At 40.5% G+C, this 14,512-nt stretch overlaps 3 protein-coding genes across 4 annotated transcripts; all 3 read right to left on the minus strand.

The window, feature by feature from the left end:
• Positions 1–2,568, minus strand: LOC143149519 (calaxin-like). Its single transcript, XM_076316957.1, has 4 exons — positions 2,252–2,568; positions 1,989–2,103; positions 1,040–1,293; positions 1–956 (listed from the first exon to the last, which is right to left on the minus strand). Exons 1-4 carry the CDS (start codon positions 2,566–2,568, stop codon positions 737–739), a joined length of 906 nt encoding a protein of 301 aa, XP_076173072.1. The 3' UTR covers positions 1–736.
• Positions 2,569–5,930: 3,362 nt separating this feature from the next.
• LOC143148995 (uncharacterized) lies at positions 5,931–8,146 on the minus strand. 2 transcript variants are annotated; one of them, XM_076315892.1, is made up of 5 exons: positions 7,484–8,146; positions 7,120–7,295; positions 6,804–7,032; positions 6,231–6,336; positions 5,931–6,163 (listed from the first exon to the last, which is right to left on the minus strand). In XM_076315892.1, exons 1-5 carry the CDS (start codon positions 7,488–7,490, stop codon positions 6,064–6,066), a joined length of 618 nt encoding a protein of 205 aa, XP_076172007.1. In that variant the 5' UTR covers positions 7,491–8,146; the 3' UTR covers positions 5,931–6,063. The 2 variants fall into 2 exon arrangements, with proteins under 2 accessions (XP_076172007.1, XP_076172006.1); XM_076315891.1 differs by having other exon boundaries at positions 6,231–6,393.
• A 131-nt stretch (positions 8,147–8,277) lies between these two features.
• LOC143148996 (uncharacterized) lies at positions 8,278–10,479 on the minus strand. Its single transcript, XM_076315893.1, has 3 exons — positions 10,248–10,479; positions 8,977–9,253; positions 8,278–8,409 (listed from the first exon to the last, which is right to left on the minus strand). The coding sequence occupies exons 1-3, from the start codon at positions 10,462–10,464 to the stop codon at positions 8,391–8,393; spliced, it is 513 nt and encodes a 170-aa protein (XP_076172008.1). The 5' UTR covers positions 10,465–10,479; the 3' UTR covers positions 8,278–8,390.
• Between the last annotated feature and the right edge of the window lie 4,033 nt (positions 10,480–14,512).

Consider the following 14,512-nt stretch of genomic DNA (forward strand, 5'->3'; position numbering starts at 1 on the left):
TAAACGGCAGGTGCCATGATTACAAATTTGTTAATCGTCATTCGCAAACGTTTGACATTTTTATCAAATTCTAATCCTTCGTTTACTTTTCCAGGACGATAGGTGTACACGGTGTCGAATTAAAGCAACGCCCGAACCACATCGTACCGAACGTTCCTTCGTCCACTATCCAGTGAATCCTCCACCGGTTTCGAGTTTTATTATATTTCGAACGATACCCGTCTAAAAATACTCGACATAATCGTATCTGACAGTTAGCAATTCTAATGAAATTTATTGTTATTTGTTATAGGTATACGTGTAACGTTACCGCAGCCGTAATTGTACACTGTTCGTCGGATCGAATACCTACTCCCCGAGATTATAGAGCCGGTGTAATTCTACACGATTCTGTGTACAGTGCGTTTCTACGTAAACTCGTGATAATTCTACGTCATTACACAATTAACCGGCTAGAATTCTAGGATACGTTCGCAATCAGGGACGAGTTCTCTCCCCGTTCGGCCGATAAATAAATAAATTAACTCGCCAAGGTCACCGAGTGACCACTCCCATCATCATTTCCCTATCCTACTATTCCATCTCTCTGTTCTTTTTTTATTCCGTGTACAGTACGCAAATAACACCGTAAAGATATTGAAAAACCGAGCCCAAGAGGTCACCTGGTCGGTGATGGGGCGTGGCCAGGGTTCCCCCACCAGAGGGATCTTTCGTAACTCGTCGAGCTGTACCCCTATTATTGCAACGTGGCTAAAATGGAAGCACAGTTCTCCTCTGTGGTCAAACATTGTCCAAATGCTTCCAATAATAGAGGTTCCTCCATGACGGCCACTTTGTAATCTTGGAAAGAAATCTTTCCATCTCGATCCACGTCCAGTTTCTTCAACGCCAACTCCGACAGGTCTCTGACTGCTTCATCCGGGTCTTCTTCGCCAGGTTGCTTTATCAAACAATTCCTGCAAGCACGAAGCAATGGATTCACCACGAGAAATGTCTCCGTTTGGACGATCGATCGTCGAGAACAATTAAAATTAACTACTTGAACAACTGAAAGATCTCATCCTTCGTAATGAATCCGTCGTTGTTCAGATCGTAGACTTTGAAGCAAAATTCAATCTTCTCCCGTAGACTTCCACGAAGATACAGATCCAGTCCCATGATCCACGGTTCCAATCTGATGATTCCCTCGTTCTCGCGATCCCAGCAGCAAAATATACGCTCGACCAATGCGTCCTCGGTGATCACTTTGAACGTGCCGTGAAGAAGATCTCGGAAAATGGCTCGGTCGATACCCTGGTTAAATAATTCTTTTATCAATCGAATTATCTTTCCCAAGAGCGTCAATTTTTAGAACTATTGGACCTTATTTTGATTACGGAATTTGTCTCGACGTTGTTCGAAAAGATTTTACAAAGTTACCGGGTCGATTGGGAAATTCTTTTACTTCTTTAAGAAAAGAAACGTGACTTGAATTCTTCGTATTTGGAGAACACTTTTATTTAATCTACGTATTTCTTTTCTTTTTGGAGGCACAAGGAAACGTGAACCTTACGCTCTTTTCTTCTCGAATATAAATCACTTCGGTGTGGAAGCAATAAATTTGTATAATTGCTCGAGAAAAGAATTCAATCTCGTCGTCATATTTCTTTTCTTTTTGAAGGTACAAGGGAACGTGAACCTTACGCTCTTTTCTTCTCGAATGTAAATCACTACGGTGTGGAAGCAATAAATTTGTATAATTACTCGAGAAAAGAATTCAATCTGGTCGTCACGAGAGACGATTGGGACAATAAACGAAAGATACTTTAGGGATGTACAGAATTTCTCCGTTAATCGAGGGATTGAGACATCGTAGCGCAGGATGCGCGCCACACCGTAGAGAATCGTGTGGATCGCATGTTTCCACGCAAACACAAATGACAGGTTCACGCACGCGACTTAAAACTCGTGGTATTCGAAACTGGTGGTTTTGTTCGAAGTGTCGTTACCTCTATAGCTTGATTCGATTGCTGCCTTCTACCGATAATAAACGACTGGCCTACTTGTTGCTGTCCAGAACTGGTTAGCTTCTTGTAGAGTTTGCACAGATTATCCAATTCGAGCCTACGGGTAATTAAACCTCGTTGAAAGGGTTTCGCGTGGAAATGATCGATAATTCCGTACACGGTTGTTGTTGAAACGAAACGAGTGGAACGCGTGTATTGTTTCGTCGACGCGTACGTTTGAAAATTTCCAACGTTAGTTTACTTGCCACGAAAATCTGGTTTTCTTCTTCAAGGACTCGATGAACCTGACGACGTGACTGGAAGTCCTGGTGCTACCACTGTCCAACATTCTTCTGCGTTGTCTTTTTCGTGGCTCGTGGTTCGGGCTGGCGGAAGTTATCCTCTTGGGGTTCACGGAAGCTTTGCGCCCGCTCATCAAGAAGATAGAGACGCTTTTCATCAATGTGGCGCCGGTACGAAGGTTCGCGGCGGCCCTGCCCTCGGCGCCGACGCCGACGCCGATCACGCTTCCCTGATCCATTCGAGGCTTCGCGCTCGACGAGAGGCTGCGTTCACCGGACATCCCTGAGCGGTTACCGAGCACGAGTGAGTCGAATATTTCTTCGTTTATTCGCATTTATTTATTTATTTTATCGACGTACACCCTTTGGTAACGAAGAGAATTGTTACGACAAGGGAAAGACGCAAAATTGTAAATACAATGATGTACACGTGTACGTGTACTGCAGGTAGAAAAGAAATTGTGTCTCGCGATACCACGTCTGGGTCCGAACTGACCCGTAATTTACACAGATATTTCGAACGGAGACGATACATTATTTCATCGTACCGTATTCTTAATTTTTAAGAAAAGATACACTAACTTCGTATCTTAAGCGGTGTGAAAGTCTCTCCGGGTCCGAGAAGACCCACGCGTGGTACGATAAGAGTTAAAGAGAACAGTTAAAGAGACGTTGCAACGATAAGTAGAATATGGACAGTGTGAGTGACTTTGGTCAGACACGAGCTTCGTGAAGATTCACCGAAACGTCTGACCCAGCACGAGTCACAATTCCTCTAGAACTGATCTTTTTTTCTGTGGCTGTAGAATCAAAGTTTCTTTTATTTTTATCGTTTTATTTACCTAATAAAGATCTCTATATTTATTTTTATCGATTGGAAGAGTGAACCCCCATTGGCATCGATAGAAAATAATTACAACAGAAGATCAACGATCAAGTTTATAAATACAGTATACAGATGTACAGCAATAGAATCTAATTCTCTTTGATTTTTATCGATATATTTATTCAACAGAGGTCTCACTATTTATATTTGTCTATTTATTTGATGAATAGATCGATAACAAATAATTGCAATAGAGAATGAAGGAAGGGTTACCAGATGATACAAGTTTATAAGTGCACAACCTGTATAATGATTTGTGAACGATAAATTAGTAAACTGTCGTGTAAATAAGATTAGAAACACGTATATTTATGCCGGTTTGAATACGAAAGAAAACTATTTCGCTATCGATCTGGTCCCTTGTCGATACAGCTACGTATAAAACTTTTCCCATCTTTGGGTTTTCGTTCGGGGAACTTTATTACGAAGTCGTTCCTTCTTTCGAGGTCACAGGAGCAATAGAAATTCTTCGTAGAAGTATTCGCGGGGGAAGCATAGATTTCAAACCCTTTCAAGACGTTCCCCTACCGTCCCAATTACAGCGGGGGAACGCGACGGAAGATTGATCGCGTTAAGACGATAGAAGCTATGGTTACGGATCGATTGATCAATAGCACGAAACGATTCATCGTTGTCGATTGTAGAACGAATCTCTTCGCTCCTTCCTGCTTCGTATTTGCTCGCGTCCACGCGATTCAATTGATGCACTCCGTATGCACATTGAATGGGACGCGTTTCAGGTCAATTGGCCAATAAATGTAAATCGCGCGACGTTAGGGGTATTTACTCCGGACAATTCGTGAAATTGGACGTTACCTCGAGAACTGTTTCATGGGCCTTTGAAAATTATTTCTCGGGAGAAAATTCGATCCGAGAAACGATACGCGAAGACCACGGAACAATTTTGCATCGTTTAAAGCATTTCGTCGGTTGTTGCAACCGTTTCGTGCAAAATTGTATCGATGCGTGTCGAAAACTCGTTCCCTTGTAGATTGCATAGAAAAAGTTCTTCGCGAAGTATGAAATCATTCTCGGTAACAGCGGTGCAACGATCATTTTGAGATATTCATTTGCGTAGTTCGCTGCACCGTGCCTGGCACTATAAGCGAGAAACAATTTACAGTAGAGTAATTGTTCTCGAGAGTATTCAATTTGTAGTTTCGCAACATTCGACCGTGTAATTTCTTTTGGAATTTAAATCAAAATTACGAGGTTTCTTTTCGGTGCGGTTATCATCGAGGATAAGGAAAGTTTTATTATTAATTGAACGAATAAAATTTTTGTTAGAGCAGGTAATAAATTATGGAAGAATATGAATAGTTTTACGTTATTAGTGGATTGTATACTTTGTGGTGTCGTGGATAAAAACTAAAGTACATTTCGAAAAATAACATCGGTACTCTCGGTGCACCTAAAGGAATGCACGTCACTCGATGCAAATGCAATTCGTGACCACGGTTGCAACTCTACAGGCGTTGAGAAATTTAACAATAAAATAATATCAATCTTGAATAATTTGAAGCGTTGATTGACATTTCAATAAAGTCAAAATAGTTCCAAAAATTACTATGTATATAAATGGAAAATTGCACCGCATTGGAATGCAATTCTTGTACTGCATTTTTTCAATTTTCTATCCAAAGTTCTAACGACTCGAGTACAATATTGAAAAGGAAATTATCTATTGTCAATGTAACCGAAGAATACCTTCGGTGTTTCGTAGCACGATTGATAGGGAACTTAAAAAATTCGCATAAATTAGTCTATCGAATTACCAAGTTTAAATTCGATTACGGAGGGATGCAATTTCACGCCAGATATTAGATCGCGTCACGATAACAAACACCACCGTCTTGTAGGTCTCGATTTAGCTGCTCGAGCTTCCCTTACACGCAATTAATGGCTGCATGCAAGTGTCTTCAACGTTTCGTTAAGAAACTGCATGTTCCAGACACGATCACGTACTTTGCACTCAATTTGTCACTCATCGATATTAAACGAAATATTTTTAGCGAAATGAGCGGAGAACGAAAGAATCTCGATCAAGATCAGTAATCGATGAACTTTTTCGAACATTCGATGTCGTAGGGTCGATTGTTACCAATTGTTATTAATGATAAGCACACGATGGCCCACCGTTTTGTAAAACACAGTGACAAACGTGGACTCGTGTCAATTCGCAGTTCGTATCGTTAACAATCTTCACTTTCGAACAAATCCAAGCTCCCCTCTGCGTGAAATTTACCTGAATTGAATCGTACCTGTGGTATTTCATTATTGCGATTATCCGTGAATTACGTTAACAATAAACTTACCTGCTCGACGAGAAGGCAACGCGTCACAATGGTTTCTTTCTCGTCGTCAACGGTTACGGAATGGAATCGATCAAACTTTTCGAACAATTCGGAGAAAGAGTTTTATCGCTTCTGGCGCAATATTTAACTTGGTGAGAATTGACGTGGAAAACTCGAATTAGCACGAGGATTTCCACGCTTTAGTAAATTCTATAGCCACGGAACGGTACGATCCAATAATCGTTTAAAGCGATGGTTTGCAAACTTTGCGAAAGGTTAACAGAAATATACTCCTACGATTGTTAAATGAAAAGAAAAAAAGAAATATACAAGTCATCCATATTTTTCTACATTGTTTTCTTTTGTGTTTCCCTTGAAGACTTGCCCCTCTTGAAAAAAAATTAATGCAGCGAATGTTCAAGGTCGAAGGAATCAACGCCACTACTTTTCTTCGTGTTGTGCATTTCAAAATGGATAGATTCTTTTTATTGCAATATTAATAATTAGCTCTCGAATTTCTGGTGAGTTGGAACAATAGTCATTTCGTCGAGTATATCCCGAATGGTACACACATCAATGTGGTTTCAGAATCAGTTTCATTTTAAATTATCCACCATATTTTTGGTCTGATTCGTCGACTTACTGTTTCCAGGATTATCGATCGCTGCCGGAGGCGATGATTTGACATGATGCTCTCTGCAAATTAATTTCCGTGTAACATTTCGCTCGAAAGCCGTCGGTTCGTTAATTCGTTCTCAATTACCTGCAAAGTTTCTCGAAGAGATTTCGTATGCAAATTATGTGATTCTGTGCCTCGAGAAGAACGTTGTCCAGATATTGCTCGATGTTCCTCACAGTCTTCAGTTCAGCTTCGTTCATCGATTCGAAACGAGAAGATAAAAACGATTTTAGAGTTTCCTCCAGTCCTTGTAAAGGATAAAAATTATTCGGTGAAACGAAACGACAGACGATCCAAATAAATCGAACACACTTCTACACACGATTGAGATCAGAAAAAGTTACTCAATTTCATTCAATCTCTTCTATTCCTCTCCTAGACCACCGTTGACACTATTTTCTAATTTAATTATTTCTAATTGATCGTATACGCTTCTATAATATGTAATAATTATAATCCGAAGAATGTGAAAATACAGATATGGGCACACAACAAAGAATACAATAGAATAGATGCAACAGAGATTGGTAACAGTACTTCGTCCGTACCTCGTCTTCCCTGAACAATTGTTAGCACACTTGGGTACGAAATGAAGACGTTGAATAAATAAATCTAAAGAGAAGATCGTCCCAGAGAAAATAGTAGAGGTTCGTCTACCTGACTTTGGTTGTTTCTCGCTATCTTGGCCATCTGGGTAATGAATATTCAACTCTCCGGGCAAATTGACCAAATTTCTCAAACCGTTAGGGTTCCTCCAGGCCAGTTTAATGAACATCGGTGACACGGTTGTGTCGGTCATCTCATTAACCGTGGTGTCAACACTCTTCGTCCCGATGTCTCGCGACAACTCTTTCAAGATGGTTTTCAACACTTTGAACAATTCCGTCTGAAACGCCAAGTCGTTCCTCAATATTCTATGCAACTCTAAGTGCATCTGAGACCGATGCACCGAGTTCGAAAACGCATCACTTGCCTCGCGTTGCATCAGTTCGTTCAAGTCGGGTAGCTCTGTTAAAAATTTAACTTGTTTCAAATTTCCCGAAGGTTTGGTCGTCCCACCGTAACCATTCTCGTTGTTCCCATGGAATTCGTCATCAGCGACCCTATGAACTCGAACGCTTCGCTGTTGGCTCGAGTCTGCTAGGTTCTCTTCGCGGCGAAATCAAATAAAGAAGAAATTGATGCTTCGGGATCGTGAAAATGGAGCAGTCGAGTTTTGCAGAAGGTTTGGAATATTTTTGAGAGGAAATTATTTGCGGAATATTTTTTTTTATAGAAATTCCTGGGATATTTTCGAGTCTACCAATCGAAGGTACACGTAAAAGGGACAATCTTACCTGTCATGTCCGATTTGGCAAGAGACGCGCACTGAACCTGCAAACGAAACAATTTTGCATCGTTGGAATATCGTTTCAAGTTCGTCGACTTCTTGAGAATACGTAAAATTCAATTATAATGAAATGTTAACTTTAGATGATGTCTAAGTAGTAGACTGTGCGAAATGGATCGAAATAATTATGAAATTTCTCTATTAAGTGTGATCTTACGTGTAAGAAGAACGGTAGCAGCATGATCGCGAGACACTTCATTTCTTCGCCACTTTTCGATTAATTTTTCGCGCTAGAATCGATCGCAAGGGACTCGAGCGCGTTAACGATCGCCCTCTGACAGTGCGTTCGCTTTTATAGGTGAGAGACATCGCGATTAAAGGTGTCGTGGCACGTCGTGGTTTATAAAACATTCGTTCCAAACATCCGGATAAGATCAAACATATCTCTGTGTACTCGTTGCGAGCATTGAACATCTGCATAGGTGGAATATTCTTCGTCGTTTGGTTGACTTCGATTCGATTTCATTTTCGCGAAATAAGAAATTCATTTTCTCGTAAAAGTTAATACTTCTTCGAAGGAAAGTCACGATCGATAGAAACCAGTGTGAACAATATTCGAAGTCAGTGGGAATATAAAAACAATTTGTTCGATTGAAAAGAATTTCGATCCTCGTTTTTTTTTTTTTTTTCGTCACTCGAGGGAGTCTGCAATTTTTTTTTTAATAAATAACGTGCCTTTATTCCGTCACTGTGGTATACAATACGTATCGAATAACTACCACCGAAATCGTGGAACGAAAATTGAATGGTAGAAAAAATTTATTATACAAAAGTAATTACAAATGTCTAGTTATTGTACAGAAACGAGCAAATTAATGATCAAATTTCACGGTCGTCAGTGTTAAATCGGGATCTCATCGTCGTCCGTAGCCTCTGCAAAAGAAAATAAGTAACGTAAACGAACGATATTCGAATCTCGACTGGAATTAACGGAAGCTGTGTAAAATATTAAACCTTTTCGTTCAAACGATCGCTTATTGCATTGCTAACTTTAAGCTTCGTAATTTTACGTATAAACTTGTCAACGATTCCATTTGACACCATTAACGTTCGAAGATAAATAGTGACATAAGACAACCAAAGTTGTTTTCGCTCGCGACGAGTCACCAGTTGCGTTGTTACAACAATTGAAAACAAGATATCAACGAAATGCCTTGCATCGGTGCACGTACGTATATCGAGAACTCAGATGCATTATATTTTATTTTTAACCTCGATTCGTATTTGAAAACCAATAGATAGTACTATGAGGATATTTTTATTTATCCTACGACATCGGACAATATTTACTCGTTTTAATTAGCTCCTGGTAACTCGTATTTTGTACGAGTATGTATCGCGATTCTGTTCCATTAGTATTATTTTTTCCATTAAGATAATTCGACAGGAAAAAATATTAAGAAGTGGACGTATAAAATACATAAAAACAGAAATATTTACCCGGCTTTTGCGCTCGCGAAAGACGCGCTTCCAAATGGCGAGCTAATTGAACCAGCGTGTGCAGAGCTACCAGAGAATCCTCCGAAACCACCATAAGGATAACCTCCGTAGCCTCCGTAGCCTCCGTGTCCGTAACCATGATGTCCGTAACCATGGTGTCCGTAACCATAACCTCCACCGTAACCTCCGTAACCTCCGTAACCTCCGTAACCGTGTCTATAGTGACCTGGTTCTGGATCCGGTGACGCTTCTCTGACCATCCTCGACAGTGGACCTTCTGTAAAACCGAGTGTATTTTAGCAAAGGAAATATTTTCCATGGATAAACAATCGACTTGTTCGACCGTCCTCTAGAAACTTCCTCCTAGCTCTTAGAGGAGTCTTTGAATACGATTAAGAAAGTAAATAGAGAAAGAGAGCAGGTAGCTCCAGGGAACGTTCCACCGGACGAAGGTTACGTGAAACAAGCGAAAAGTGACGGTGACATCGACCTTGGGAAGATTTAAGGTCGAGAGACAACAATTTGTGCCGACCTGTTAACAGATTGCTCGGACGGTCACTAAACGATGAGTCACAACGCTAAGAATATTTCGGTACCGTAGCTGGGATGCGTATGGTGCTAATCACTGTTCAGTCGAAGTCTATAGATGCTATGGTGATTGGTTAGAGACGAAAGAAGAGTAAAAAGTATCGAAAGTGACGAAATTAGAAATTACGAACGATTAGAAAGCAGTCCGAGATTCTGACTACTAAAAGGACGTAGACTTCTCTGGTAGATCCAAGTCTCCCAAGGATCTGAACTTCTGAACCAAGTTGCAGTCAGTTCTCTCAAAGATCTGGATTTCTCCGGTGTACCGTAGTTCCACCGAGGGCATTAACTTCTGAACCAAGATTTGTAATACACCCAGTTCCCCCAAGAGCCTAGACTTCTCAGCGCCATAACTTTCTCAAGAACCGCAACCTCTGAACTAAGATTTTAACACGCCCAATGTTTCCAAGGGCCTAGAATAATCTAGCAACGGGTAGTTTTTCCAAAGACCTAGAATTGTCTAGCAAAGTCAACCTCTATTCAACATCTCAACCTTTCAAATAAATTTCAATACATCTCCCCCAAGTACCTCCACTCTGGAACTGAATTTTACCAAACCCGGTTTTTCCGAGAACTTGAGCTTCTCGACTACGATTCTCAAATCCCTTGAAGAACCCGGAACCCCTTCTCGAAAGTGTCGACTTGGTAAATAGGGTAGGTTGACGTCAGAAAGGGTGTTATACCTTGTTCTCCAGCGGCAGGGAATCCAAGAGCAGTGGCCAGGACAGCGGCCAGGACAATCAGGACGATCTTCGACATGGTTTTTCGAAAGTTGTAGCACAGTTCCAAGTAACGAGTTCCTTCGAGGATCGAATGCGAAATGACGATGAGGAAATAAGGAGGGCGGTCTTTATATAGGAACCACGAGCGTTCCAGGCGTTCTGGGATACCCCGACGCATTTACGTAGGTACGAAACAGTCACTCTTCACGAGGAACGGCCGCATCTCATTAGCACGGACGAGCCTCCTCCTTATGGAGATGTTGGACGCGGTTTAACACGTTGCAGAGAAACGATCCTCGTGGTACGGGCTATTGGCTGACAAACGACGATGATTCGGCTATTTTTACTTTCGGTTTTGCGAGGAAACGAACTATTGCGATCGCGACAAAAATTCCAAAAAAAACCAGTTTCAAGACCCCTTAATCGCGCTTTAGCTGCAAAAATATGGATCGAGTATGTATATTCAGAATGGATGCACGTATGTGTGTGTTTGTGTATGTTTACTGACACTATCGCATTTGAACGACTCGACGAATTGCAATGGAACTTTAGATTTAAGTTTCACATTCTCGTCCGAACGTCCGATTAAATTTTTTGCAAAATTGATGTATGAAAAATAGTGGCTGTCTCTTGTGGATTTTTGTTAGAGATGCTACAAGTTTGGTGAATTTTTTGGTCTATTTTCTTTACCAGTGAGAAGATTGAATCTTACTCGTTGTCTATCGAATTTTCCTCGTCGAGAAATATAGTAAGATTTTTGTCTCCGTTGATTTACGTTGTTCTCTTTTCTGTTTTTATTTCCAGTGTTTTATGGAAATCCCGCTGGACTACAGACTTCGAGGCCTTGTTCTTTCGACCCGACTTCCCACGCCCCTTGTCGCGATGGTCGGTTGCCCAATTACACACTTCCGCAGTCCACTTTAAGAAAGAAGCGGAAGTGAAAAAGGAAGCGAAAAATTGTCTGGAAATTTTCAAACGATCGAGAGAAATTCGCGAAGGTCGTGGTGATGCAACGGTTGGGTCCGTTCGTGGGACTTTTATTGTGGAATTGAACGGTGGATACCGAATGTCAAGGATTCCTTCGAGAAAATATGAATGACTGCAGCAGCCTCCATTACAAAAATGCTAATAACGTTTAGTCACCCGTGCAATGGCGAACAGTTGTCTTCGAAATCAATGTCCATTAGATCGTTGTCCTGAAAATAAATTAAAGGTGTGCTTGTTCGTAACGTTTCTCAAGATTTCGTGAACGTACGAAATACCAAGGGTAAACTTTCAATTTGCATTTAATCGATTCGTGAAATATTTATTTTTAGATATTAATGTTTCAGACGTTCCCACAATTTACTGCCAGGCGAAATGTTTGTGTTATTTCCTTCCCATTCTGTGTGTCATGCTTTGACAGAGGTCTGTTTTCGTTCTGTTTACTTCTTCCCAAACTTCAGCGCCAACTATCGAATGCTTCCTTTTTTCTGCCTTTACAAAGAGTGTTTTTCTCTCTCGCTGATCGGATCGAATCAGAGAGACATTTCAAGGGTAGAGAATTTAGTCTAGCTTTTATAAAAATCGGGACCTTGGAGGACCATTGACACCGGTTAGGGATCATAGAACTCTTTTTGACCATGAAATCCGTCCGAGAGCAATTGGATACGGGTTAGTTCTCAAGAACATCGAGTCTACGATGTGTTAATCGGCCCTTGAACGCCCGGGATTCCCCGTACGGGATGCTTCGACGCGTCTCTCTTATTTCTTTCGACTTAATGAACCGTAAAAGCTGCAGCCGACTCGTTTCGTGTTGTCATCATGGCCGCCGAGAAGAAACGAGATTCGGGGATTCCTCACCGGAGATAAATAAATAACTGTTTCCATAATTCCGGTGAACGCAAAAAAATGACAAATGTACATTCCATCGGACATTTTAAATAAATAACATCGCCTCTTTCTTTGATTTGTTGGATTCTGAACGGTTGCCTATTCGTATTTTCTCTTCGACTTCTATTTCGCTTCCAATTATGTAAATTTACGTTTTTCTTTTGTGTCGTTGTCTTTTGCTGCATCGTTGTATCGATTTATCGCGAATCACGAGGTATCCTAATTAAATAAAACGTACTTCGTGTCAAGAAATTACGTCACCTGGGATTTACTGTCAAATTCTTGAAACCTGAACGAGTTAAAATATTTCGAAAATTCTCGTTCGGATTCTCGGGATCGTCATTATTTGCAATCCCGTGTCGCGATGTCCTTAATTGCGCAAGATTCGGCTAAAATCGATGATGTCGCACCACCCATTCCTCTCATTTAGTTACGAGGAATGGTTGAATGGTTAAAATATGCTCGAATTTAATACATTCCGTTATTCATACTGTTTTTGACACAGCGGTGTCCGGACATTGTGAAATGTCAAGCACGCGCTAAAATTCGCAGTAAAAAGGTACCATTCTCTTAAAAAAAAAGAAACAACGTTCTTGATCCAGGAAAGTGAGTCAAATCCTTTAATCGAGGTTGATCCAAACACTTTTGAGGCCGACATTTAATTCACAGTACCAGAAGGACAGTACTCTCGAGTTTCTTTGTTTTTCTTTTCTTTTTTTGTATAATTTAAAATATATTGACTCGAAAAGAATGCCACTGAATAAAATTCAGATTTATTGATCAGAATTTTTTGGAAAGGTTACCTTCGCTATTGGCCAAGACTTAACATCGCGTAAACAATTAATAGCATTATTATCGCGAGAATAAATCACTCTGGAGCATTCTTTATAGCTTTTTCCATTATCTTCAAACACTCGTATTCATTATTTAATTCAACCAGTGTTCTTCTATAACGATTTATGGAAAACGAAGTGATCAGAATTTGTTAAAAAGGCGATCCTCTCTGTCGATCAGATTTTTGCATCGTGAAAATGATCGAGTCGCTCCAGGAGCATTCTTTGTAGCTCCTTTCGATACTTTCAGACTCGTAAGATACATTACAATTCAAATGATGTTTCTTCGTAATGATTTCTGGAAAACAAAGCGCTTCTATACCGACAATTGAATATAAATTGTCGAACGGGGAATAGAAGAAGAAAATGGCGTATTAATTGCATATTAATAGGACGAAATGAATTATTAATCGGAGGAAGCGTCAGCGTTCAAAACAATGACGCGGAAAATATGTGCTCCTCGAAGATTCGCGAGAATAGTTTAACTAAATGTGACTAGCAGGTGGGTGGACAGATAATTTTTTTTCGCGAGTTTTCGACGTTTCAATGCTAACGGGCCAATAACAATCGCGCCAGGGAATTTCGAAACCATGAAATAGAAAGATTCCACGATCGGTGGCAGTTACCTCGACCGATGAATCATACGAATATATTTTTCTGTCGGAACTCGAAGGTGAGTGATTGCCTTTTATACATAACTTCAAGGTTTCTAAAAGCCTCGCAATAATTTCCGTGTAGATTCTAACTCGTTAGTTTATCGAACCTATTCGAACTTTTTGTCCAGCTCTCGAACGAGACGCTACTTAATTTTAAAAGATCTAGCGACTCGAGAAAATTGCCTCGGCTAGAAGTCACAGTGTATTCGAATACATCGGGATCGAGTCTGGTCGCATCGAAGTGAACGAAAGGTACGTTATGATAATCGAAGCGTTCTGCTTTCAAGCACACTTCAGCGGTGACATCGTCGTTACTTTATTTTTAATCGTTCAACGATTTCTCGAAATCCGTGAACAATGTACAAATTGAAAATTCACCGTGACTTTCGCGGTAATACTTACGCAAACGACGGAACGCGCTCAGAGGTATTTCTATGGAACTCGTTTCACGAAATGATGGTCATCCGTAGGAAAGTAAATCAACGTGGTCATACCGTCTAATGCAGGTTTCTAGGAAGTAATTAAACCTTCGAAACTGGTAACGCTTAATGACCCTCGTTCGTTCTCAGGTACTATCGCTTAGATCAATGTTTGAAGACCTTCGTAACGAGTTCGGTTAAGTTCACAAAATCCTCGAGCTCGTAAATTCGTAGAACAGGTAGTTTCTTTTCTTTCCGAAAATGTCTCTTCGATTTTCGAAAACTCGCTGCCACGTTCTACCGTATTCTATATTTAATCCTTCTATTCGTAATTGTATAGAAACTCTCCGACGCGACGAAGTCTACGAGTTAACTCCGGTATCGAAAAGAGCTTAAAGCGAGGGCAGGTAGCGAAAGAGGAAAATTTTCACGCGAACGGGGAATTA

This window comes from Ptiloglossa arizonensis, chromosome 7, assembly GCF_051014685.1.
Source record: "Ptiloglossa arizonensis isolate GNS036 chromosome 7, iyPtiAriz1_principal, whole genome shotgun sequence".
Taxonomy (NCBI): domain Eukaryota; kingdom Metazoa; phylum Arthropoda; class Insecta; order Hymenoptera; family Colletidae; genus Ptiloglossa; species Ptiloglossa arizonensis.

What these genes read in the sequence shown, in the direction of transcription:
- LOC143149519 (XM_076316957.1), bottom strand. Translation starts at nt 2,568, where the DNA reads ATGTCCGGTGAACGCAGCCTCTCGTCGAGCGCGAAGCCTCGAATGGAT. An exon ending in AAGAAAACCAGATTTTCGTG is followed by an intron (nt 2,104 to 2,251) that starts GCAAGTAAACTA and finishes AATTACCCGTAG; the next exon opens with GCTCGAATTGGATAATCTGT. An exon ending in AATCGAATCAAGCTATAGAG is followed by an intron (nt 1,294 to 1,988) that starts GTAACGACACTT and finishes TTATTTAACCAG; the next exon opens with GGTATCGACCGAGCCATTTT.
- LOC143148995 (XM_076315891.1), bottom strand. An exon ending in ACGAACTGATGCAACGCGAG is followed by an intron (nt 7,033 to 7,119) that starts GCAAGTGATGCG and finishes TTGGCGTTTCAG; the next exon opens with ACGGAATTGTTCAAAGTGTT. An exon ending in CTCTTCGAGAAACTTTGCAG is followed by an intron (nt 6,164 to 6,230) that starts GTAATTGAGAAC and finishes ATTAATTTGCAG; the next exon opens with AGAGCATCATGTCAAATCAT.
- LOC143148996 (XM_076315893.1), bottom strand. Translation starts at nt 10,464, where the DNA reads ATGCGTCGGGGTATCCCAGAACGCCTGGAACGCTCGTGGTTCCTATAT. An exon ending in CCCTGCCGCTGGAGAACAAG is followed by an intron (nt 9,254 to 10,247) that starts GTATAACACCCT and finishes TCGGTTTTACAG; the next exon opens with AAGGTCCACTGTCGAGGATG.